General features: G+C 34.8%; 2 protein-coding genes and 1 long non-coding RNA gene across 16 annotated transcripts in view; 1 reads left to right on the forward strand and 2 right to left on the reverse strand.

The window, feature by feature from the left end:
- mbd3b (methyl-CpG binding domain protein 3b) lies at nt 1-20932 on the reverse strand. 6 transcript variants are annotated; one of them, XM_005170433.6, is made up of 8 exons: nt 17036-17081; nt 14582-14647; nt 13100-13259; nt 11120-11257; nt 10945-11035; nt 6966-7143; nt 4047-4199; nt 1-1113 (listed from the first exon to the last, which is right to left on the reverse strand). In XM_005170433.6, exons 1-7 carry the CDS (start codon nt 17047-17049, stop codon nt 4052-4054), a joined length of 795 nt encoding a protein of 264 aa, XP_005170490.2. In that variant the 5' UTR covers nt 17050-17081; the 3' UTR covers nt 1-1113; nt 4047-4051.
- The window catches only part of LOC141380316 (uncharacterized), a 20807-nt gene continuing 17074 nt past the window's right edge, over nt 20505-24237 (forward strand). The window contains exons 1-3 of one of the 2 annotated variants that reach the window (XR_012398147.1): nt 20505-21028; nt 21279-21430; nt 22101-22195. This is a non-coding gene — a long non-coding RNA (uncharacterized lncRNA). Of the gene's footprint in view, nt 21029-21278; nt 21431-22100; nt 22451-24237 lie in introns of those variants that run through there. The other variant, XR_012398146.1, reaches the window with a different exon arrangement.
- Nucleotides 21438-24237, reverse strand: part of tcf3b (transcription factor 3b) — a 29190-nt gene continuing 26390 nt past the window's right edge. For 7 of the 8 annotated variants that reach the window (XM_005170494.6, XM_009296298.5, XM_005170492.6 and 4 more), the window contains one exon: nt 22038-24154. The gene's annotated coding sequence lies outside the window, so the exon portion shown is untranslated. 8 annotated transcript variants of the gene reach the window in all.

Below are 24237 nucleotides of genomic sequence, written 5' to 3' on the forward strand. Positions count from 1 at the left end.
TTAACTCATGAACATTTTATTTTGAGAAATGTGGAGAACAAACATGGTTGTGATTGTGCAGAAGTGGGTTATGAACAAAACAGATAAAAACATTTTTCGCCCAGCAACATGTTTAGTTAAGTTATCGAAGCATGAATCACCTTGAATGAATCACGTGTCACATTGTATGAATCATCATTCACATTTTTGATTTCAGGTTCAGACTGTGGAAATATTATTCAATGTCAAGTATGAATAGCTTATAAACAAAAAGAAAAGTCAGGCAGTTTTAACAAGCACCAGACATGAGTCGAAAACAAAACCTGACTTAAAAAAAAACATACCTGCACACTTTGTAACTATTAATGTTCACCAACACCTCAAGTTTCCCAGTTAAACACTGGCATTGAGAAAAACACAAAACTATTCTGAATGTATTAATACTGATTTTCACCTTTCTTGAATTAAAGGGTAAATTATGGTGAATTTATTACACTAATGCAGTTTTTTCCCAACACAAGAATTTTGGTAAAATATAAACTAAAACAACTTCTGGGTAATTATTTATTTTTTTTTACAAACTTTTTTTTTACCCCCAACCATAACCTAAGGGTTGAGATTGTCCATATTTTATCTAAATTCTGTCATTTTTAGTGTACTAAAAGTCAATATTTAAAATGAAACCTTTAACTTTCCTTTTTTAAAAAAGAGTTTTAAACATTTTAGTCACAACAGATCAGTTTAGGTTGGCCGTGACAAATTTTAGCACCCACGAGTTCTGGAGGACTGTATTTTTGACCCGATTGTCAAATTTCCTCGATAAATGTAAAATAAAAAACGAACAAACAAAAAAAGTCAAAACATTTTATGCAGAAGGCAGTTCAACTGCTGAACTTTACAACAATTTGTTTTTTGTTTTTTTAGAAAACATTCAAAATATTAAAAAAGAACAATAATAATAAAACAAAAAGATTGCCTAAAGATGGAGCCAACAGTCTCTATGAGATCCCAACTGATGGGAGTACATGAATATTCTGCTAATCTGGGAGATGAAAATGTGTTTTGTTGATCAGCAGAACATCTGGTTGTGTTGGGGGAAACTCTTGAACAGGTCAGTCAGACACATCTAAATACCTGTAAAAAAAAAAAAGAAAACCTACATTATAATTCATACACTAAAAATCGAAATTTGTGAATTTCTCTCCAGAAATAAAGTAAGTATAATCATTAACATTTTAATTTGGGTTGTTTACGAATCAACTGAAGACAAGAAAAAAAAAACTGTGTGTCAGTTATTTTAAGAAATCGCTACACGATGTAACACCAGTAACTGAGAGAAATCTAAAAAACGTTCTCTGATTTTGATCCATGTCTTTTTTAATTATCAGTGGTGAAATGAGTACCACCAAAAATCTGTCAATTAAAAATCATACTCAAAAAAATGCAGCGCAAGAAATGTTAAAGAATCTGTACTCAAAATATGAGAAAAAAATGCCCTTCCAAAATTACTCATTAGCAATGAGGATTACGCTGTGAAAATTTGTGAAAATCTTATACCCTGCAAATGAGAAATGTAGTTTATATCAGTGCCATTTTCTTTTCAAGTGTACGTTAAATAATTAGCCATTAATGATTTATATACATTGAAAATCTGAGATTACAAATTTTAACCCTGACTAACAAACTGAGTGTCCACTAGTTGGCGCTGCAATCTAAACTCCTGAAGCACATATAGAACATGTCATTTGTGCATTTGTTTGAAAACGTAACATTCTGTAATGCATGTAGTTACTGTTTAATATAGTCAGATCAGTCTCAAAAATAATCATACATTCATTTTCGTTTCGGCTTAATCCCTTTATTAATCTGGGGTCGCCACAGTGGAATGAACAGCCAACTTATTAGCATATGTTTTACGCAGCTGATGCCCTTCCAGCTGCAACCATCACTGGGATGACCACACACTTATTCACACTCATACACTACAGACAATTTAGCTTTCCCAGTTCACCTATACCACATGTCTTTGGACTTGTGGGGAAAACAGTAGCACCTAGAGGAAACCCACACAAACACAGGGAGAACATGCAAACTCCACACAGAAATGCCAACTGGCCCAGCTGAGGCTCGAACCAGCGACCTTCTTGCTGTGAGGCGATCTTGCTACCACTGCACCACCGTGCAGCCCCTTAAAAATAATACATCGTCAAAATAAAATTTGTACATCCACAACACTATTCAAAACATAATTTAAAAATACACAAATCCAATTCGTAAATTTAAAACACGATTCAAAAATACACAAATATAATTTATAAATTTTAAACATGATTCCAAATCACACAATTCCAATTCCAAACATATTTCGTGAATACACAAATCTAATTCGTAAATTCAAAACCATTTAAAACTGCCCAAATCCAATTCAGAAATCCAAAACAATTAAAAATTACACAAATCCAATTCGTAAATTAAAAAAATTATTCAAAAATACACAAATAATTAATTCATTCATTTTCTTTTTGGCTTAGTCCCTTTATTAATCTGGGGTCACCACAGCAGAATGAACCACCAACTTATCCAGCTCGTTTTACGCAGCAGATGCCCTTCCAGCTGCAACCCATCTCTGGGAAAAATACACAAATCCAATTCGCAAATTCAAAACATGATTCATAAATACACAACCCTATTCAGAAATTCAAAACAATTAACAAATACACAAATCCAATTTGTAAATTTAAAATGAGATTCAAAAATACACAAATTCAATTCATAATTTCAAACAATTTAAAAATATTCAAATCCAATTAGTAAATTTAAAACACGATTCATAAATACACAAACCCAATTTGTACATTTAAAACATCTCAAAAATACACAAACCCAATTCGTAAATTCAAAAAAATTATTTGAAAATACACAAATCCAATTCGTATATTCAAAACACAATTCGTAAATACACCAACCTAATTTGTAAATTTAAAACACAATTCAAAAATAGATCCAATTCATTGGGCGAAACTATATATAATTTTTACTTGTGTGTTTACAAATTTACTAATTGGATTTTGTAAATGTGAATTGTGCTATGCATGTAAAAAAACACAATTCGTAAATATACAAATACACAAAAACACGATTTAAAAATACTCAAATCCAGTTCGTTTATTCAAAACACGATTTGTAAATACACAAACCCAATTCAAAAATACACAGATCTAATTTATTTGCAGAAAATATATATGATTTTTACTTGTGTGTTTACAAATTGTGCGTTTACAAATTGGATTTTGTAAATGGGAATTGTGCTGTGCATGTATTAACAATTTAGTAAAGGTATTATTTCGGAGACTGATCTGGCTCCATAGTTTAAGGCCGTTTGGTGATTTCAGTCATCATACAGTAGGCATCTTTTATCTTCTCATCAGTGACAAACAGTCCAAACAGTCAAACTTTTCATGTTTGCTGCACTTATAAAGTATCCGTGTCTTGCAGTCGGTCTCTCTGATTTTTCTTTGCGCAATTTGATTAGTAGGAAATCATGAGACCGATTATTTCACTTATAATGTTACATGTTATATATGTTAAGCCAGTGTTTCTCAACCACGGTCCTGGAGGATCACCAGCTCTGCACATTTTCCAAGTCTCTTTAACCAAACACATCTGGTTCAGATCATCAGCTCATTAGCAGAGACTGAAAGACCTGTAATGGGTGTGAAAGACAAAGAAGACATCTTAAACATGCAATGTTGGTGGTCCTCCAGGAACGTGCTTTAGAAACACTGTTTTAAGCTGTGAAAAATGTATATAAAAGTAGTGACTTCAGGTTTTGCTCAGTAAAAGTACTAAATGTACTAAAGTAAAAGTACACATTTTTAAACTACTCAGTAAAGTAGAATTCCTGAGAAAAACTATTCAATGACGTAGTTTCAGTGATTGTAATAGTTTTGTACACAGCCTCTTAAAATATACTGAATATGTAACTCAAAATATGCTTTAAAACTTCTTTCCTTTCAGAAAAGTCTGTAAATGTGTCCTTTATCTCCAGCTAAAGCATATTTGCTTACCTGTGCTATACTTCCTGTTTCTCATCAGTGCAATTCCCCTCCTGTTTGAGTGCTTCTCCCTCACTTGCCGTTTCCTCCACGTGAGCCAACATGTCAGCCATCAAAGCCTCCTCCAGCCGCTTCCGAACACTGTATACCAGCTCCTCTTGCTTTCTGTGACCATAAAATCATACAGTATCACAGTATGTATTGTGTTAAAAAGGGTTTACAATATGTAGTTTCAGCATCAACATCACAATGTGCCGCAGTCCAGAACACACGCGTTATGGAGTCACCAAAAAATAAAAATTATTGTACAAATTTCTCACCCTCATGACGTTCCAAATCTTTTGACCTTTGCAAAATTTAGGACATTTTAGATCAAGAGATTTCCCTTATCTTCCATAGACAGTATTCAATGATCCCGACTTCCTCAAAACAGACCATATGCCTTCAGCCGTTCAATCAAAATATTAATCAAGCTACTTGAATACTTTTGTATATAAAAAATAAATGCCTTTATCAGGATATTTACAGGCATCAGAGTAAAATTTAATACCTTTTAAGACTCTTTGTAAAAATTGATCATAACCGGTAACATTAACGACATTTTAACTTGCAGTATGTTTACTAATTACTGATTGCAAGAAAGTAAACTTAAACTAAAACATTATTCGCGTGTTAGCAGATCACTGTAATCCACACGTGAGTCCAGCTGCAATCTCATAGCGGAGAAATGAAAACAAAACCTTCGTTGCAGCACACTTATAAACACAACACTGACGACCCATGTCTCCAAACAGTTCTTCAGCTTTCACTTGTTTTATTTATGGTTGGCAACACAACGTGGCGTTTCTCTGCCGTCTGAACATTGGAACAGGTAAAAACAGTCTTTGAAGCTATCATGCATATTAATGAAGTTGCGCCTCATTCACAATAGAGCGTGCTGATTGGTTCGAACCAAGTCTATTTCTTGAATTAATACTGAAAACTCAATGACATCACGTTGTACCCGCAGGTCCAGAAAGCAAGTGTCCATGCTGGAATTCACACAAGGACCTAATCGCTTTGATGAAGCTTCTAAATTTCTTTTCAAACTGGAAGAACGAATTTGCTCGAAATACTGAAATAACGCAAAAACAAAAAAATTTCAAGTTTTTGTGAAATATATGTGTCCTAATAGTGTTTTTAGCAGTGTGGGACATATATATGACTGTCAACATCTCAAAACATGTGTTTTGGTGTTTGTGACCCTTTAAGACTTTAACAATTTGTAAGGGCTTTACATTTCTCTAAATTGATTTATCAACTTTTGATAGTTTTTAAGACCCCGTAGACATCCTGTTTATTCAAGTTTCTTCTCATCACTGTCAGTATAGAGTGCTCGTTCATGTGTTGTGCTTGGGCGCCTGCTGATGTATACCTTTGATGCTTCTGTGCTTTGTTTTAAACAAAAAAAAAAAAGCTGTGTGTGGGTCTCTCTTTAATGTGCACAATATACTGACACTGAGGAGATAAAAACTATTGAATAAAGTCATTATTTATCTTTTATGTGTGTATTCTCATAGCTTGATAGTATTCTGTTTGAACCACTAGAGGCATATGGACTGTTTTGAGGATGCTTTTAATACTTTTCTGGGCCCTTGCTTCCTATAGAGGATGAGGGAGTCTCAGATTTCACCTAAAATATCTTAATTAGTGTTCTAAAGACAAAAGAAGGTCTCTGGGGTTTGGAACGACATGACGCCCCATTCACACCGGGCATCAGCTTCAATGTTTCCAATTCACTTTGAAAGGTGGGACGTCAAACGGTGCAGAACTGCATTGTGGATCCGTCGGCGCCACTTCAGAAGCATTGCTCATTGCAGAAGTTGGGACTTGCTCAAATTTGAAGCGCTGACGAAAGCGTCAGCCAATCAGATCACTATATCCAAATACACGAGCTCAGCCAGTGGCCTATTGCTGACCAATTTCATTGGCTGACGCTACTATGACGATTGTGTCAGCCCCAACTTCAGATGAACGCAGTGCTATTTTACATTTAATAATTCAATTTTTATATGCGATAACAACTACGACTCCCCAGAAAAACCACAAAGCACTGTTATCTTATTCATTTCTTTGCTCCACTGTATTCAGCTATGCTTGTATTTTGTATTTTATAAAGATGCACTGCTCTGCAGTATAATCAAAACAAATCAATCAAAAATTACAAACTCTTTCTAAATAGAGATAATCTTGTGTAATTGGATTCAGATCGCAATACATAAATAAATATGAAGCGTTCAGATGCAAAAGCCTTTAAGTGCTATATATACAGTTAAATTCTAAATTATTAGCCCTCCTGTGATTTTCTTTTTTCAAATATTTCCCAAATAATGTTTAACAGAGCAAGACATTTTTTCACAGTATTTTCTAGAACATTTTTTCTTCACGAAAATTTTTTTTTTGTTTTATTTCAACAAGAATAAAAGCAGTTTTTAACTTTTTTAAAATCCATTTTAAGGTCAATATTATTAGCCACCTTAAGCAATATTTGTGTTTCTTTGTCTACAGAACAAACCATAGTTATACAATGACTTTTCTAATTACCCTAACTTGCCTAGTTAACCTAATTAACATAGTTAAGCCTTTAAATGTCACTTTAAGCTGTATAGAAGTGTCTTAAAAAATATCTAGTCAAATATTATTTATTGTCATCATGGCAAAGAAATTAGTTATTAGAAATAAATTACTAAAACTATTAAGTTTAGAAATGTGTTGAAAAAAATCTGCTCTCTGTTAAACAGAAATTGGGGAAAAATATACAGCGGGGCTAAAAATTAGAATATTTCTGACTTTGTATATGAAAAAAATGAAAAAGGAAATATCGCAATATCAGTGTTTTTCAATAATATGCAGCCCTAATATACAATATAATGCTGTGGCTCAATGAAATACCTGATATCCTCATCTGTGACGATAAAGGCCTTACAAAGAGGCTGAGCTGTGTTGAGCCAAACGCCTGGGTTTTTCTCCACAGCGGCGGACAGTTGACCGGTGATGGGAGCTGCGCTGGTGTGAAGCGCACTGGCAATCGCTGACAGCAGGGTCTTATCTGTGCACCCAGGGCCCACTCCTTTAGTGACGTGTAATATTAAAAAAAAACAATTATTTTATTGGCATCTTTGGACATGCTGACCTTGTTCATACCTGAAATGCAGTTTTGTTAGTGTGTAAACGTTTTTCTTTTTTAAATTAACTAATTAGTTTCAAGCTTGTCCACTAAACTGAACTTCAACTCTGAAAACTGGACTGACACGGTTTCAATTTACGAGAACTTCTATGTTCAGCTGCTTTGACACAATCTACACTGTATAGCACTATAGATATAAAGATGAATTGAATTGAATTAAGTAGAGGGAAAACTTTCAGCCGGGTTGGATGCATTACATCTAAATAAATAGTGTTCTTCTTATGAAATAAATTTTTAAATATTGAACAATCTTATTTATTATGTCTGATGTATTAAAATATCATGAGCACAAATGTTTTCTATATTGATAAGAAATACTTTATGAAAGATCATGCTTATAGTATTTTTTGGTTGCATATGCGCCCAAAATTTTATCTATGCGACCTCAAAATATATTTGGGAGCATTTTTGCGAGTGCATAAAATTGTTGTGTGCGACCAGTTTTTACTGCAAAATGTTCACCACATGCGCAGATTCGGGAGACATTCACGCAGAATGCATCTCTGCACTTGAAACGCAAAACGCAGCGCTCAGGAATGGTTTAAAACAGTTGTCATGTCAACTTGCTGCAGTAAACAAAGCCAAGTCCGTTATGCTTACTGCGCCTTCGCGCTCTTTTTATTGGCCCACTGCTTTAGCCCTGAAATATTAGCTGTCAATCACTCAGTAAATGCCTTCTGGCTTGGGATGACAGAGAGCTACTACCGCAAAAAATTGTAAAGCGCTGAAGATGAGAATGAAGATAACACTGACAGATTTTGTTTTAGAAAACCATGGCATCTAAAGTTACAAATAATGACACTTCTTACTAGTGATCTTGTGCTATATGTTAATCCACCATCTCTTTTCGAAGAGTGGATAAAAGACTTCCATTGGCTTCAAGTCCGCTATGAAAAGTCTGTGGGAAGGAATTTTTAGGTAACTGTTTGCCACATCTAGCACGAGAGCTTCTGTTTAATCCTTCATTTAATCGCCAGATGCTGTCCGCTGTGCAAGTGGCAGCTATATGTCAAATTTACCACCACGTACACCATCCATAGCAAACGGGCTTGCACTGAGTAAACTAACATCTCTACTCATAAAAAGACCGGTATTGCTATTAACAAGACGTATGCATATAATAAGGTACAGTATATGTCAAAAACATCCGTGCAATATCAGACAGCACCCGTGAGAACAGCACAGTTATATCGTTAACAGATTAATTCATGTCAAGCAGTGTGTGTAGGGCCGGTGAGCGCTCCATGTACCTTTGGTCACTCAGTAATGTTATAAAAATCTATTTTCTTGTGATAACTTGATTTTGATAACTTGAACTTGATTCCTCACGCTTGCATATATATTTTTTTGCTTGTTAGTTTGATTACTGTTGATTTCAAATGCAATAAATATGTTTGTATAAAACTTGTAGTAACGGTAATTATAATTGGTGGGTACGACTAAATTTTTGGCTTTTAAAGTTAGGAGCACCAGTGTTTCCAAGCAAAAAGGTTCATTTCAAGCCCTGTATTAGCGAAGAGAAAATGACACAAATTTATAATTTCACCGGCTTCCGAGTGACCCGAAGGTCCGTTCTGAATGGATACTAAAAAAATAAAAAGGCATCAGACCTCATTTTTAGCTAAGTTAAGAGAAATGGCACTAGTTAACTAACGTTTTCTTTCCCAAACACACATTTTAGATGCCATTTATCAAACTCAAGTTAATGAACCGATTCTTTGACTAAATTTGCTCTATTTTGCTCTTCCTATTGCTCCTTTGCTCTTTTTCCCCTCTTTCTTTTGCTTTTTTTTGCTCTTCCTTTAGCTCTTTTGCTATTTCTTTTGCTCTCCTTTTTCTCACTCTTCCCTTGCTTTTTTTGGCTCTTCTGCTCTTTTTTTTTGCTTTTCCTTTTGCTTATTTTTGGCTGTTCCTTTTGCTCTTTCTTCGCTCTTCCTTTTGCTCTTTCTTTCGCTCTTCCTTTTGCTCTTTTGCTTTCTTTTGCTGTTTTGTCCCTCTTTTTTGTTCTTAAAATAAAAGCATTTTTGATATGCTTTTTTTTTGCTCTCTTTCGCCCTTCCTTTTGCTCTTTTTTGCTCTTCCTTCACTCTTCCTTTTGCTCTCTTTTGCTCTTCTGTTCTTTTTTGGCTCTTCCTTTTGCTCCTTAGCTCTGTCGCTCTTCCTTTTGCCTTTTTGTTGCTCTTCCTTATGCTCTTCTGTTCTTTTGTTGCTCTTCCTTTTGCTCTTCTGTTCTTTTTTGGCTCTTCCTTTAGCAATTTTTCGCTCTTCCTTTTGCTCTTTTGTTGCTCTTCCTTTTGTTCTGTTTTGTCTCTTTCTTATGCTCATTTGCTCTTTCTTCGCTCTTCCTTTTGCTCTTTTGTCGCTCTTCCTTTTGCTCTTTTGTTGCTCTTCCTTTTGCTCTTTTGTTCTTTTTTGGCTCTTTCTTATGCTCATTTGCTTTTTCTTCGCTCTTCCTTTTGCTCTTTTGTCGCTCTTCCTTTTGCTCTTTTTTGTCTCTTTCTTATGCTCATTGGCTCTGTCTTCGCTCTTCCTTTTGCTCTTTTGTCGCTCTTCCTTTTGCTCTTTTTTGTCTCTTTCTTATGCTCATTTGCTCTGTCTTCGCTCTTCCTTTTGCTCTTTTGTCACTCTTCCTTTTGCTCTTTTTCGCTCTTCCTTTTGCTCTTTTGTTGCTCTTCCTTTTGCTCTTTCTTATGCTCATTTGCTCTGTCTTCGCTCTTCCTTTTGCTCTTTTGTCGCTCTTCCTTTTGCTCTTTTTTCGCTCTTCCTATTGCACTTTTGCTTTTCCTTTTGCTCTTTTTTTGCTCTTCCTTTTGCTCCTCTGCTTTTTTCGCTGTTCCTTTGGCTCGTTTGGTCTTTTTTTCGCTCTTCTTCTGGATCTTTAGCCCTATCTTTCAATCTTCCTTTTGCACTTTTGCACAAGTGCAGAGCAGTGGAGTGATGACCTTCACGGCCAATCACAGTCATTTCTGTTGAGCACTGGTGAATACTATGGCATATCAGCTGTGTTTAAGAATGCGCTCAGTGGTGCTTAAATGTTAGCGATAAATGAAGGTTTTAAAAATTTCAATATTGTGAAAACACTTTTACACACAACACTAGGATGTGCTACAGTGGACTGCATTGTTCTATCTCTTACCAGGTTACATAGGCAGGGAAGCCCCAATGGTATTTACCTGGTGCCATGTACTGAAGTCTAGGAGGACACTAAAGCTATTAATCTAAAGAGATTATGATCTAGTTTGAAGCCTAATATGGTTTTAATTGATTAAATTAAACTTAACTGAATTATATTAAAGTGAAGTTTACACCATCTGCATTTTGAAATCATGGCAACAGCTGGAGGTTTGTAGTCCACAGCATGTTATAACTAAGCTAAAGGTATGTTTTTAATGCTATGCTTTTATTTTGATATATCCACATTGACTTTTATTTTGAAAGCTAATCGTCTCTAGTTGTTTTAAGGCCTGGCCCTGATTGTGTTCACCTGTTTTGTGTTAGTGCACAAATTCCTGAGTATAAATACCATTCATGTTTGCGTCTCGTCTTTTTTCTGCTGTTGTTTGTGTGCTCTGGCTTGCTATTAAATAAACCTTTTTTCTTTTTTCCACAAACTCAGAGAATTTTATTTATTTATGGTTAAAATAAACGCTCTTTGATTCTCGTTGTGATCTTGTCCAGACATACCTTGTAAGCCTTTGGGGAGATCCATTGTTTTGACCAACTCTTCTGCTATGTCAAAGGCATTGAGGCCACTCAACTTCTTCTCCCAAAAGAGCTGTCGATGAAAATGGCGATAGCATCACGTCACTATGACAAACCAATAACAGTATGTTTAAACAAGCATTTTGATGAGTGTTACCTGTCGGGGCTGGTCAATAGCCTTTTGTGGGTCTGTTTTAACTTTATTGCTGGGGTGGTTTGTAACTTTTGTAACGGGTTGTTTGAAGATGGAGGCCGTCTGTCGTACTGGGAGGGATGTATTTAAGTCGGGTTTGCCCTGTAAAGAGACAAAAGACACTTAAATGCACTGATAAAAAACTGGTTTAAGATGGGAATCACTGATATGTTACTGACTGTTGTTGCAGGTAAACCAGCTTGACCAGCAGAACTTGACTGAAATTGCTTTAATTGGTTTTAAGTGAAGTTTTACAAACTAGTTTTGAGAGGAGCATATGATATGATTGATCACGGCTGGCCTCTCATCCATAATCAGCAATAATCCAATTAGATTGATTCAAGCTTTCAATCGACTGATTTTGCCCTACTACCTTACCTTCGATTTGGAAGAATCCTTACTTCCACCCCATCTCCTCCTTTTCCTTCCTTTACCTGGAGGAGCTCTCGAGACCTACCTGATCTTGGACCACCTCATATGCTTACTGACTAGGCAGGAGCCCTGGGCTCAATTATCTCCGAGCTCAGGGTTCTCTTCAGAGACAGCATGCCAAACCTGCTAATAGCGTCAAGCAATATCTAAGTCTGAACTCTTGTTAAATATATTCTTCAATAGCTAAGCAGGGGTCATTCCGTCTACACTGTTTTTATCAGGGGTGCACAATCCTGTTCCTGGAGTTCGACCTTGCTGCATGAGTTCAGCTGGAACCCTGATCAAACTTACCCGTCTTGGATTACCAAGTGCTCCATTAGATCCTACTTTGCTAGTTTAGTTGTGTTTGACCAGGGTTGGAGCTCTGCTGGAAGTTAGATCTCTAGGAACAGGAAATAGCACCCCTGGTCTATGTTATGTCTACACTAATCTGGATACATTTAGAAATGCAACATTTTTATGTTTTGGCAATGCTCTGGGTTCTTCAATACCAGTTAAAACTAAATGTTTTTAGCTGTTTATTTACACAGCAACAGCCATTTGGGAACCTGAGAACTTTTAAAAACCAGTTTCTGTTTTAAAGTGTGTGATATCCAAATTTTTTTTTTTTGTAATTTATATACAACGATTTTAAGATGTTTAAAATGTATCGATATTCTCTCTTGAATCGATTCCAAGCTTAGTTTTGAACAGCGATTGGTGCTCTACACAAATTTTTACCCATACATTTAAATGCTCACAAGAAGAATGGGCACATGGACTTTTAATTTCAGTCAGCCAGCCACAGGGCTTCTGGTTAATTGTCAAAATTAATGCGTTCAAGATCTGATGCAATGTCTTTCAAATTTGGAAATTAATTTTACCCCAGTATTTTCAATGGAATTTCTGCACCAACTTGCTACTATAACAGCGCCTGTTTAAATGGTCTTTTCTCTCTTTTTACGCTTTAACAATCAAATGATAGCTTTAGCCTATTTAACTATTTATATTTAAACTACATCACAACATCGATGCAGTAAAAGGAACCTTATGAAATTGAAAATAGTCACATAATGCTTTTACCAGAAGTTCATCATTGGCTGGAATACACTCGCTGTGAATATAGTCCATTGTGCGTTTGGCTCATGCAAGTCAACTCTTGTAATTTGTTAAAAAATTTCCAAGCTTTATTAATAATTACATTAGAATCAAGTGTTATTTTGTAGGGGAGTGGATGCAAGCATAGTTGTTAAAACTACAAACAGTGCTACCTGCTGTTAAAAATTAAACCAAAAACAGAAAACTGATTTAACAAGGAAGAGTAGTGCATTTTGAAAATTCCGAAATTGATTTCTCAACTAATTTTTTTTCAAATGTATGCAGATTAATGTAGATGCAACCTTAAAACCTTTACCTAACTGCTGCTATAAATCTGGCACATAAATAAATATAAACAAATGTTTTGCAAATACAACACAAATTGAGCAAATAAAAGCATTTTTCAGAGGCCCGAGCTGATCCACGTCATCTCACCTTTGACTGGCTGTTGTTGTCGTATCTGGGTCTCTGTCTGTTCTTATTCAGTTTGCTCATGAGCATCTTCCCAGTACGGAAATCAAAAGAGCTGAGATCCATGGAGTTGCCAAGGTAACGAGCCAATTGAGGCTTGCTCCGGAACTTCTTTCCTGTGGGGCTGAGGAAGGGGGAGCAAAATAGGACATCTCAAAGACTGGATAAATCCAACATTTGGTAAGAGAATGGGTTATGGTGATTTTGTAGTTGCATACGGAGATTAACACACAAAATACACAAACAATGGCATGCAATGCCTAACTTGAAACGGATTTTGATAGATCAAGCCTGTGATGACAACATGACAATGTTATTAGACCACGAAAAGTGAGAAAACTAGACCACTTTGTCATTAACACCAACAATGACAACATTAAAATCACATTTAAAACGTGATTTTAATATTTAAAAAGCACATGAACTGACTGGTTAAAGTATTAATGAAAGAGCTCTTGTTTATAAAATAAATACCGATTCATTAAAGTTGTTTATAATCATTAAAAACTTAAATTAAAATGTTTATTTAAAAATTTAGAGATATACCCAAAGTAGGGCACATTGTAAGCTTTGATTTTGTCCACCATCCCGATGGAAAGTGTTGGAGCGATCACCTTTTAAAAGAGATCGTCATTTATAATTTGATGTAACCTCTTTTTATTTATTGCTGAGCTACAAAAAAGCTAACTGAAATAAAAATACTTTCACTCGACAGACACAGAAGACATTAGCGAGCAAATCCAAGCAAAAACGAATGTAATTCTGTTATAAATGAGATTGTTTGGTTTTTACTGTAATATGTTTATTATAAAATGTATAAATAATACTGTATTAGTTAATATAAAGCAATGTTTTCTAGTGATTTTTAAATATTAAATAAATTAGGAAATTACCCATGACCACTGAACTTGCATTCGGCCTACTAGTCTCAACCAAGTTTGATTTTTGGCTCGTCATAAAAAAGTTGCTCTAAACATGCTCTAAACTCAAGGAACTTTCTCATAAGTGCTGTGAACATATGAATACAATCCTGAACATATGAATACAATGTCTAGGGTTTTCAATGTATCCTTTGAAGCTCTGTAAGCTGTCCTTGTCAATCTGCTCTGCCAAATGTTTGCATTTGTTTCGCTAGACTGTCCATAGTTTGAAATAATGGCGATACTGTTTCTCTAGTTCTCACTGCCATTCTTCCCTGAGCAGTTGCTCTTTTGCATCTGAATGAAACCCTTGCAGAGATACTCTAGTAAATGTTGACACAAGTGTGATGCAAAGATGAGTTCACTGAATATTCTGTATGATGATACCATGAGCATTTCGTGCTTTAAGTTCATGCACAAACTTTTTCTTTTTTGTCTTTCTGGATTTAGTCGATGGTTCTTCAAGCTTTTCAAGGCGTGCAAACATATAACAACATAGAGGTTATTTAATCAAGTAATACAATACCATAAACTATACAAACGACCTGCCTCCCCCCTTTCCCGCCTCTGTTCTTCCTCCTCTTCCTCACCTCTGCTAAAAAAAGAACAGTCATGCCTATTTGTGACATGTCGGTGGTGAGGAATCGATGGAAAATTGGTAAAATTCAGACCATCAGATATGATTTAACAGTTGACAAACCAATGAAGAAAGGCTCCAAATAAATCATTAATAACGGTTCTCAACATGCCATGAAACAATAGAATAAGATAACGATGTTGAGCAATCAGAAATGTTAATAAAGCCTCCAAAAAAAAAAAATAATTATCAACAGAGATAACCGATTAATCAAGAATCCTCTGAAATTTTGACCATCATATATCAATTTAAGGGCCATTTTGCTAAAGTTTTCAACTGAATGGAACCCTTTTGCACTTTGATGTTTATTTACATGGCAATGGCATGTGGTGGAACTGAAAACACAATGTTTTAAATCATCTCAAAGTTTTTAAACTACTGTGATTGTCTCTCTGTAAACTATGACGTTATTTTTGTCAGAACAGTGCTGTATTACATATGCCTATGAAATGTTCAGTCAATTAAAGACATTAGCAGTACTTGATGTATATTTTCACCTTATTCTTGACGTACGAGAGAGCACAGCCATTGGAATCTTTTTGACTTGATACTTCTGGTCCTATTGACTTCAATTCATTTTTAGACGTTAAAAACAGCTTGGTATGCTGCTTGATGTTGCAAACTGATATTTTCTTATCTATTATTCTATTTTTTAATGTATAGCCATAAACACACTTGCTTGTGGAGCAAGTTGTTTGACCGTTTATTATTCTTAGTCATTTCTCCCATCGAAAATTAAATCGGATGTCGCGAAAACGAGCGCACTTCCGCATTGAAAAATAAGGTCAATACAGTAATTTCAAAATGCATGTGTGTAGGCAAAGTGACTTTGCCATCTACTGGCCTGGCATGCATAATTAGTCTTGCCAGTCATTTTCGAGGGAATGTAAATAGAGATTATTCACAACACCAAAAAACATCTGTCATCTGAGCACAACTTATCAAAACTGCATTGCACAAACTACATTTTTGTCCTGTTAACATACCCTTAACAGATATACTACAATAAAACCTATGGAACTGAGAAGTGTGAGTATTTCCAAACCAAACGTATTGTTTTGTCAAACAAACTATTACTCGGGAAAAACTTCATTTATTTCACACATTTATCCTAATATTTGGGAGACAGAATTACAATGCAAAAAAACTAAACAAATTCTGGGTAATTAATGAAACCTCTTTAAACAAATTACCAAAACTTTTAACAGATAAATATGGCTTTCCATCACTCTTGGCATTTATTGCAATAATTCTTTGTTCCTTCCAAGAAAAATCAATCATCCTTTTTCTATAACTAGCACCTCACACAGGTGATTCTTCTGTTCTTTATGGATTCTTTTACATACATTTTGTGCACCCAAAACTAACGTAAAAATCGAGATTGAACAAAAAAAGCCAGTTTAATTTATATGGGATTCATCCTCAACTGACAGGGCATCCCAACCCCCTCCTAAAATAAAGCAAACAAAAATCCTATCCACAGCTGGGCCTACTTTTACATGACAGTCTGTACTCACTGCCTAACATAACACACATGGCTATTCCATCTTCACTCAAAACAATCCTACTTTCAGCCCTACACAGTTTCATATCTTGACATTGTTATAATTTAGCATGTTTAAAATTAGGGAGCACCTACAAAAGTAACCATGTTAAATAATGTCCTTTCCAAAAGATTCCGCCGGCTCATCACTTATTTGTGCTCTTCTGCTCAATGAAAGATTCCTCCGCTTGCAAAATAGTCTACACTTATGCCGTGTGCATTGTACAGATGCCATAAACCTGCAAAGGCATTCATAGATTAAAATCTATGCGTATTTTCGTTGCAGACAATGCTGCAGCATCTCTAGAATGCAGATGTAAACAAATAATGCATTACCAGTAAACCGAAGACATTCTTGCACAAATACTTTAGCGATGCATTGAATGAAATATCACTAAAAACTAGCTCGCATTGTGCGCTAACTATAAGCTTAACATGGTGCCCTAAAATGACGGGATGAAAACAGATGCTGCACCTGGTCCAGCAAAACAACGTTAAATAAACAGTTTACTTAGCGATATCTGCTGCCATTTACATCTTAAGACGTAAAAACGCCGGCAAAGACTCCATCTTATCTCTTATACACAAGTAGCCGCTTTGTTGTCGCGTAATAATAATTATGAAACGCTATACACGTTTTCTTTCTTTAAAACCATCGCTGCGCCAACTAGTAACGTTAACGTTAGCCCCGGCAAAACGGAGACTCGCATTATCAAATGCTAACGCGTTGCTAGTAGACGATAAACGCTAACGCGGGTCGCAATTTAATACGTTTATTTAGTTAAATCAGTTCTACTTACTCGTTTTTCTCCATCTCGCATTCTCTGTTGGTGTCGCCTTTTTTGTGAATGTTAAATCCCCCTCTCTTCCTCTATACTTTCACTCCCCTCCCCCTTCAATGAGACAAATGAAAGACATTATGCCCGATTAGGGTTGACTTAACGAGACAAAGCCCGCGGTAGTCGGGTAACCATAAACCACATGATAACAATACGATGCACTGTTTTGCTTTTTAAGTTGCAAAGATTTGCTGTGCTTCTTATTTGACTAAATGTTTTACTCATACAAGTCTTTCACTTTCAGTGAATGTTGAAGGCTTCTGTTGTGCGTTAGCTTTGTCGTGTACAAAACATCATCGTGTCTAAATTAGCATAGGTGCGTTGTAAAAATAAAGATTTTAGTTGTTCTTCACACCATTAAGATTACGTTTTCTTGATTTAAATAAATGTATTTTGCACTACAGTTTTGTGCTATCATATTTGATACAGTAATCCCACACGAATCACCGTGGGACTGTTTGTGAATATGTGTGTGCAGGTTCTGAGGGGCTTTCTTTTGAGGATTTCAGAAGGAGAATGTCGTTTTTGTAAGGGGCATTTTGGCGGAAACCATGGTTGCCATGACAACATTTTGTATGGACAAGAAAGCAAGATGCCTCTTCAAATAGGCTTAAAAATAGCGTTGATTTCTATTGACGTGAAATCGTGTACACATGTTATTCAGAAGTGAAAAGAACATTGTCATTTAAAGTAGCTCAAATCTCAGGGTTCCCCATATTGGGGATTGTGAATGGAGTCTAACAAAACATTAAAAAGAACTAAAGATTGCACAAGTAAAACAGTACAAAGTACAATGTTATACTGGTTTACACTTTTTTAAAAATCATGGTTTACTAAAAAAAAAAAAAAAAAAAAATACTTTTTAAGGGATTGATCACCCAAAAATGAAAATTCTGTATCATTTACAAACCCTTCCACATACCTGTTAAGAGATTTTTTTTCTTCTTTTGAAATTAAAAATAAGATAATCTGAAAAATGTTGGGATCCATTGACTTTTATGATCCTTTGAGTATTTGTAGTAAAATGATTGTTATACAAATAGCAATTTACCAAAATTTTTAGTACAAGGGACCTGAATGTGACAGGAGAATTGCAAAGACGCATGTGATGAGAAATTGACAAAACCTATTATATTAACCCTTAATTAGCCCATAGCTAGACAGTTTTATATGATAAACTATTTATCTTTTTTCACAGTTACTTTTCAACTTGCATGTTATGCTATTTTTTTTCCTGACTTTCTTTTTTAAAATGTATTTATTTTTTACACAAATTAGATATTTTTTTTAATTATACACAGGATTATATATTTTAAGATTCCAAAATTCATTGCAATTTTGTATTATAGCAAAGGGTGAGTAAATAATGACAGATTTTTCAATTATGAACTGTCTCTTTAACTAAATAGCAGGGTGGGCCACATGTAGGTATTTTAGAGTTAGTTCTATTTTGGAATCTCTGCATTATTCTAGATAAATTCCGTCATGATTAAAATGATTGATTATATATGTATATATAGAAACCCCATGCAGACATGTGTGAGTAAACAACATACATGTTCAGTGTTGATTTTTGTGCTTTAGGTATGGTTTTTGTAGAATCTTTTTCTTTTTTTTGCAACATTTCTATTAATGTTGTTGCTGGTGTGTGTGCGCGACGCAAGAGATGGAATGTTCATTTCAGTTTGCATTTGTGCTCTAGATCCAGGCCTTTGTATAGAAACATAAAAGTGATTTATTCTGATTACACAACATTTTTTTGACAAATGAATCTTTCTTCACATTTTCCGATCATTTTTAAAGTATTTAAAAGAACCTGAATGGTGATTTTTTTATTAAGTTACCAGCATTAAAAAAATATATATATATTTTTTTTGTTCAAAAAAAGAAAGCTACTCAAACAGATTTCGAACAAATAAAAATTGAGTTTCACCCAAAAATAAAAACTCAGCATTTACACACCCTTGTGTCGTTTGAAATATTTACGAGTGTCTTTCCTCTGCTTCAAAGATATTTTGAAGAAAGCTGAAACACTGTAACCATTCTCATCAACAGAAGGAAAAACAAGCACTAAGGAAATCAATGACTTCCAGCTTTCTTTTAAAATATCTTCCTTGATGTTCAACAGATCAAGTCAAGCAGGTATGGAGAAAAGGATGAGTAAATGATGACAGAAATTTCAGTTTGGGTGAACTGTCCCTTTAACCCATTTTGGGTGGACTATATTTAAATATTTTAGCTTAGTTCTATTTTGGAATCTGTACATTAGCCTAAATACATTTCTAACACAAAAATAGTGAAATGCATTTATTCACAAAAGTAACACCATAACATTCAATGTATTCTATGATCAATGTGCAAAGTCAAACTGAGTAATGTGCAATAATGATTTGCATTTTCAACTAGGTACAGACAGACAACAACTCATTAGCAAGCATGAAACATGTTTGCAGACTTATTAACATATTAACATCCCATTGAACCCATAGTGAAATATTATTTGAATATACAGTAGCAATACAAAAAATAACTCTTTAAGAAATAGTTAACCCAAAACTACAAATTACATCAACATTTACCCACCCTTCACTTGTTCTAAACCTTTGCATTACTTTGTCCTGTTAAACACAAAATTTCACAGCTGTCACATCCATAACACTTTTTCCACATAACTGCAAAAATGTCAACAATTCTATAGTGATTTAATCCTATAATTCTATAGTGAGCCGACAAATATCTGTTTGATTAGCATTGTTTCTTTTGGGTTGTGGAGTTTAACTGAAGGAATTTCTACAAAGTCTGTTGTAGACTGTAAACTCGCAAACTTTTTTTGTCACATCCATATATAAAATATAAAAAGTGCTTACAGATTGATATTTATCTGAATTATGTAACTTTGTGGTTGTTTTGGAAAATATAAACAGATGTTTGATATAATGTTAATGTATATTTTCTATGTGAATTTATGTTTTGAGTTTTTGCTGCAAATCTCACATCCATAACACTGGAATTGCTCATATATATATATATATATATATATATATATATATATATATATATATATATATATATATATATATATATATATATATATATATATATATATATATACGAGCAATTCCAGTGTTATGGATGTGAGATTTGCAGCAAAAATTCAAAACATAAATTCACATAGAAATATATATATAATATATATATTATATATATATATATATATATATATATATATATATATATATATATATATATATATATATATATATAATTTTTGTTAAAAAGAAGAAAAAACAGTGTACTGAGTACATTTTCATTTGGGGGTGAATTTTCCTTTTAAAATTACAGATCAGAGTCCTGTACAATGTTATGGGTTTCTGTTGCATCACCAGCGCCCCCTACTGGCTACAAAAGCCATCAGCTTTACTAATTATTTAGGAATGTACAGCACTTGCTTTCTGTAGTTCCAATATTTAGGGTATGATAACTATCAGTCCTTCTTGAATTTGCCTCGATCAAGATAAACATAATTCAGAATCAACTGCCAGTCTGTAAAATGGACAACAGCCACTGCACCAGCTGCACCCCATTCAACAATAGTGGGAATCATAGATTGCAAAGTACAAACGTATTAAAATAATAATTTGTAGTAAATAGTTATGATGTTTCATAATTGTACGTGTCAGAAGAGCGGGCGATTTTTTGGTTAACATGCTGTTGGACTGTTCATAAATCAAGCACTAATTTACCAGATTCTGGCAATTTTGACGTATTTTGGACCGATCAGCTTTGTTAACTTCTGCATCTTGGCACTCACTCAGCTTCTCCCTCCTCCGTTCGGAAAGTAAACAAAAAACTCAAATGGCTGTTTCAGGACCCAGGCTGCCCGTTATTAGCCTGATAGAAAATTCTGGAACCGTAGAGATTTTATTGCTTAATCCACAGGATTTAAGACCGCCTGTAAGTACAGTTTCTAACAAGCTTTGAAAATGATAACATGCTTACTTTATTAACAAGTACCATTAAATACACAGGGTATTTATTAAGTTGAAAACCACATGTAATAAAATGGGATCTGGGCTGTGGGCACTTCTGAAATAATCAGTTTGCAAATTGTTATGAAATTGTTGAATATTGCCAGTTTTGTTTTAGGAATTAGTATTAATGCACTATTTTCAAAGAGAAAAAAATATTTAACTTTTTTTTCCAGACGATGAACGGACAAACGTACAGCCAATCAAAATCTACCATCCAAAAAGAGCGCGAACATACGGTTTGTTAAATGAGCCGTTAATTTACGTTGGCGTGGAAGAGACGGTCAAGATTTTCTCTTTACTCATTTCTCTGAAAAGACACCAACTGGTAAGACTTTTATTACAATGTTTTCTTTTATTTAACTCATTTGAAGGTATACAAGATCAAAAGCAAGACATTGAAAAAATGTATAATTCTGTTATTAAAAATGGCACATTTATTGCTACATTACTGTTATATACAGGACAGTTCTCAATACCTACTTTATATATATATTTATAAAAACAAAGACAAAATAATAATAATAATAATAATAATGACAAAAAACCGGAGGCACTCTGAAGACACAACAGCAGTATTGTTCATGTCCCTACTGCAACTGCAAGACACCAGGTTCTGTAAAATTCACACACATCTTAATTCTGATGGAAATCGTGGGCAGCAATCTTATTTTGGCGCACAACAATTCATTCAAAATGTTTTACTTCGTTGGACATTCAAGAGTAAATGCTTCAGGGGTAAAAAAAAAAAAAAAAAAAAAAACGTAATTTCAGACAGGAAAATACTAGATGACAAGACAATCCTTCTCCAGCATCTAACGCATAAAGCAAAGGGGTCAAAACAAAGTCCAGCATTGAAATATTTTATCGATACTTTTAAAATGAACCCACAACTGAGATGGCTGGATTAAATAAGAATTACTTATAACAGTCTAGTGTTTCCAGTCCCATCTAAGGAATCAATGAATATCCTTTATTTTTTTTCGTGTGCTTCACAGATCACAGGACACAAAGCGTCTTGAAAGCAAAAATCAAATTCCAACCTAGTTGAGCCAAAGATGACAGGAACGAGAATCATAAAATTGCCAAAAAGGTGCGCACACACACACACACACAGCATAATAATGATGAAAAACTACAATGTTTCTAACTTGCAGATTAAATACTACACAGATGCTTCCAGAAAGAAACAAAGCAAAACCAAAAAGATGGATGAGCCATTTTTGCATTTTGAAATAATAAAACAAATGGTCAAGTTTACAATGAAAGTAAGTTTAGGCACTGACAAGGCATCACTCTCAAAAATGACAGTCTTGAGAATAAGAAGGCCACAATATATAAATGTTCAACAACTTTTTTTTTATCTTTACCAAGAATTGATATTATGTTTCCATTATACTTTAGGACAACCTAAGTTCAGTATCCCCCCTTACGGTGAAATGTTATTACTCAGAAATCATATCCATTGTGGACATTGACAATTACACAGGTTATAACACCATTTTTTTTCCCTACATACATAATTCAAATCATTCGGGAACATCATCTCACACACACACATGACAAAAAAAACGGGTTAAGACGTACACCTTGAAATGACAATATGATCAACTAAACTCACAGTAAGCCAGTCTGAAGGAGATGTGAGAGCGTGTACATTTGAATATTACATTCAAACAGGTTGCATTATGTGCATTTGCGAGACATGATGGCAAACGTTGCTTGCGCACTGCACCATTGCCTAAGAACACTTCTAGTGACAGACAGTTCCCTGATATCAGGAAACCATCACGAGGCTTTAAGCCCTCAAAAACCATCATCAAATATCTTATCATTTCATTATAAGCATAGAGCTATCGGGGGGGGGGCATAAAATTACAAATGGATCGCCTCGCCCATACCTTGCGTTTCTGAAAATATACGCAGGGTCTTTTTGAAATTGTACGGCACGCCTCCAAGCGTTCACTTGCGCTATAGACTCTACACTTCAAACTAATATGTTTTTGTTATTTAGAAATCTACAATGTATAGACTAACAAAAATATATATTTATATATATTCTTACATTTTTTTTCTCAAATCGAAATAACATCCATTACATATGTGTGAGGTGGACATGTGTACGCTTTCAGACTTTTGGCAACAATGAGTTGATGCGAGCGAGTGATTGAATGTATCCTGGTGAACAAAAAAGGGCTTATGAAAGGAAAGATGTGAAAGGTCAACTTGGCAATTCTGTGCTTGGAAATGCAACCAAATCCAAGTGTTTTTGTCATAGTTTGCTAGAAGCTCATGCTCCTTTATGATGCAGTTTCTTCCGATTGGCTGAACTAGTCAATGGCATCGTGAGAGCTGATGATGCATCGTGTTTCCAAGTAAATGAAACAGTCTGGAGAGCTGCGATGGCCCATGTGCTTTTTTTCCTCCTTTCCGGAAGAGCCCTGGCCCACTGTACAGAGGCATTCTGAGAAAAGTTGTCCTCAAAAGCACCACAGGTTCACCCCCACTTCTTGTGGGGTTTGGTTACACAACGCACGTAAGACTGTACCTTTCAGTAGGGAATGACAAACCACATTTAAAAAAAAAAAAAAAGTCTTGCTCATATACAAGCAACTCCCAAACGTTTGTTCCACACAAGTAAGCAGTTTGCATCTTATATAAAATGTAACAATTAGGCACAAATCCATGATTAAATTGACGTTTGTCTCGTCTCTCGATCAAAACTCTCTGCAGTTGAAAAAAAATGTCAGTTGTGGTCGGAACGTCTCTATTCCTATGATCCATCAGTTTTGGGAAGCAGAAAAATACAAAAACGACTTGACAAAGAGTTCTTCACATTTGTGCTGGTAACTGTGGTCTGGAGTGATCACGGACAAATTTCGCTGTCAGTTTTGGCGGGTCGGTTCTTGCGTTCAAAAGGGTTTGAAGGGTGCATCTCTTTATTTCTTGGATGATATGCTTTCAGAGTCAATATATGCATACAGAGAGGATGAGAACGGTGGAAGAGATTCAAGGTCACTTCTTCCAGGAGCCCCAAGAAATTTCACCGAATCTAAAGATAGAAAACATAATGGAAAAACTTTATTCTGTGTTATTGTTCACTAAATTTATTACAAATCTTTTGCAGTAATTGAA

This window comes from Danio rerio, chromosome 22, assembly GCF_049306965.1.
Source record: "Danio rerio strain Tuebingen ecotype United States chromosome 22, GRCz12tu, whole genome shotgun sequence".
NCBI classification, from domain to species: Eukaryota; Metazoa; Chordata; class Actinopteri; order Cypriniformes; family Danionidae; genus Danio; species Danio rerio.

Excerpts from the sequence above, each read along its gene's own strand:
- mbd3b (XM_073936286.1), bottom strand. The coding sequence starts at position 15,221 with ATGGCTGTGCTCTCTCGTACGTCAAGAATAAG. Across the intron at positions 11,036-11,119 it reads CTATTGACCAGCCCCGACAG|CTCTTTTGGGAGAAGAAGTT; the intron begins GTAACACTCATC and ends TTTCATCGACAG. Across the intron at positions 4,200-6,965 it reads GTCACAGATGAGGATATCAG|AAAGCAAGAGGAGCTGGTAT; the intron begins GTATTTCATTGA and ends TTATGGTCACAG.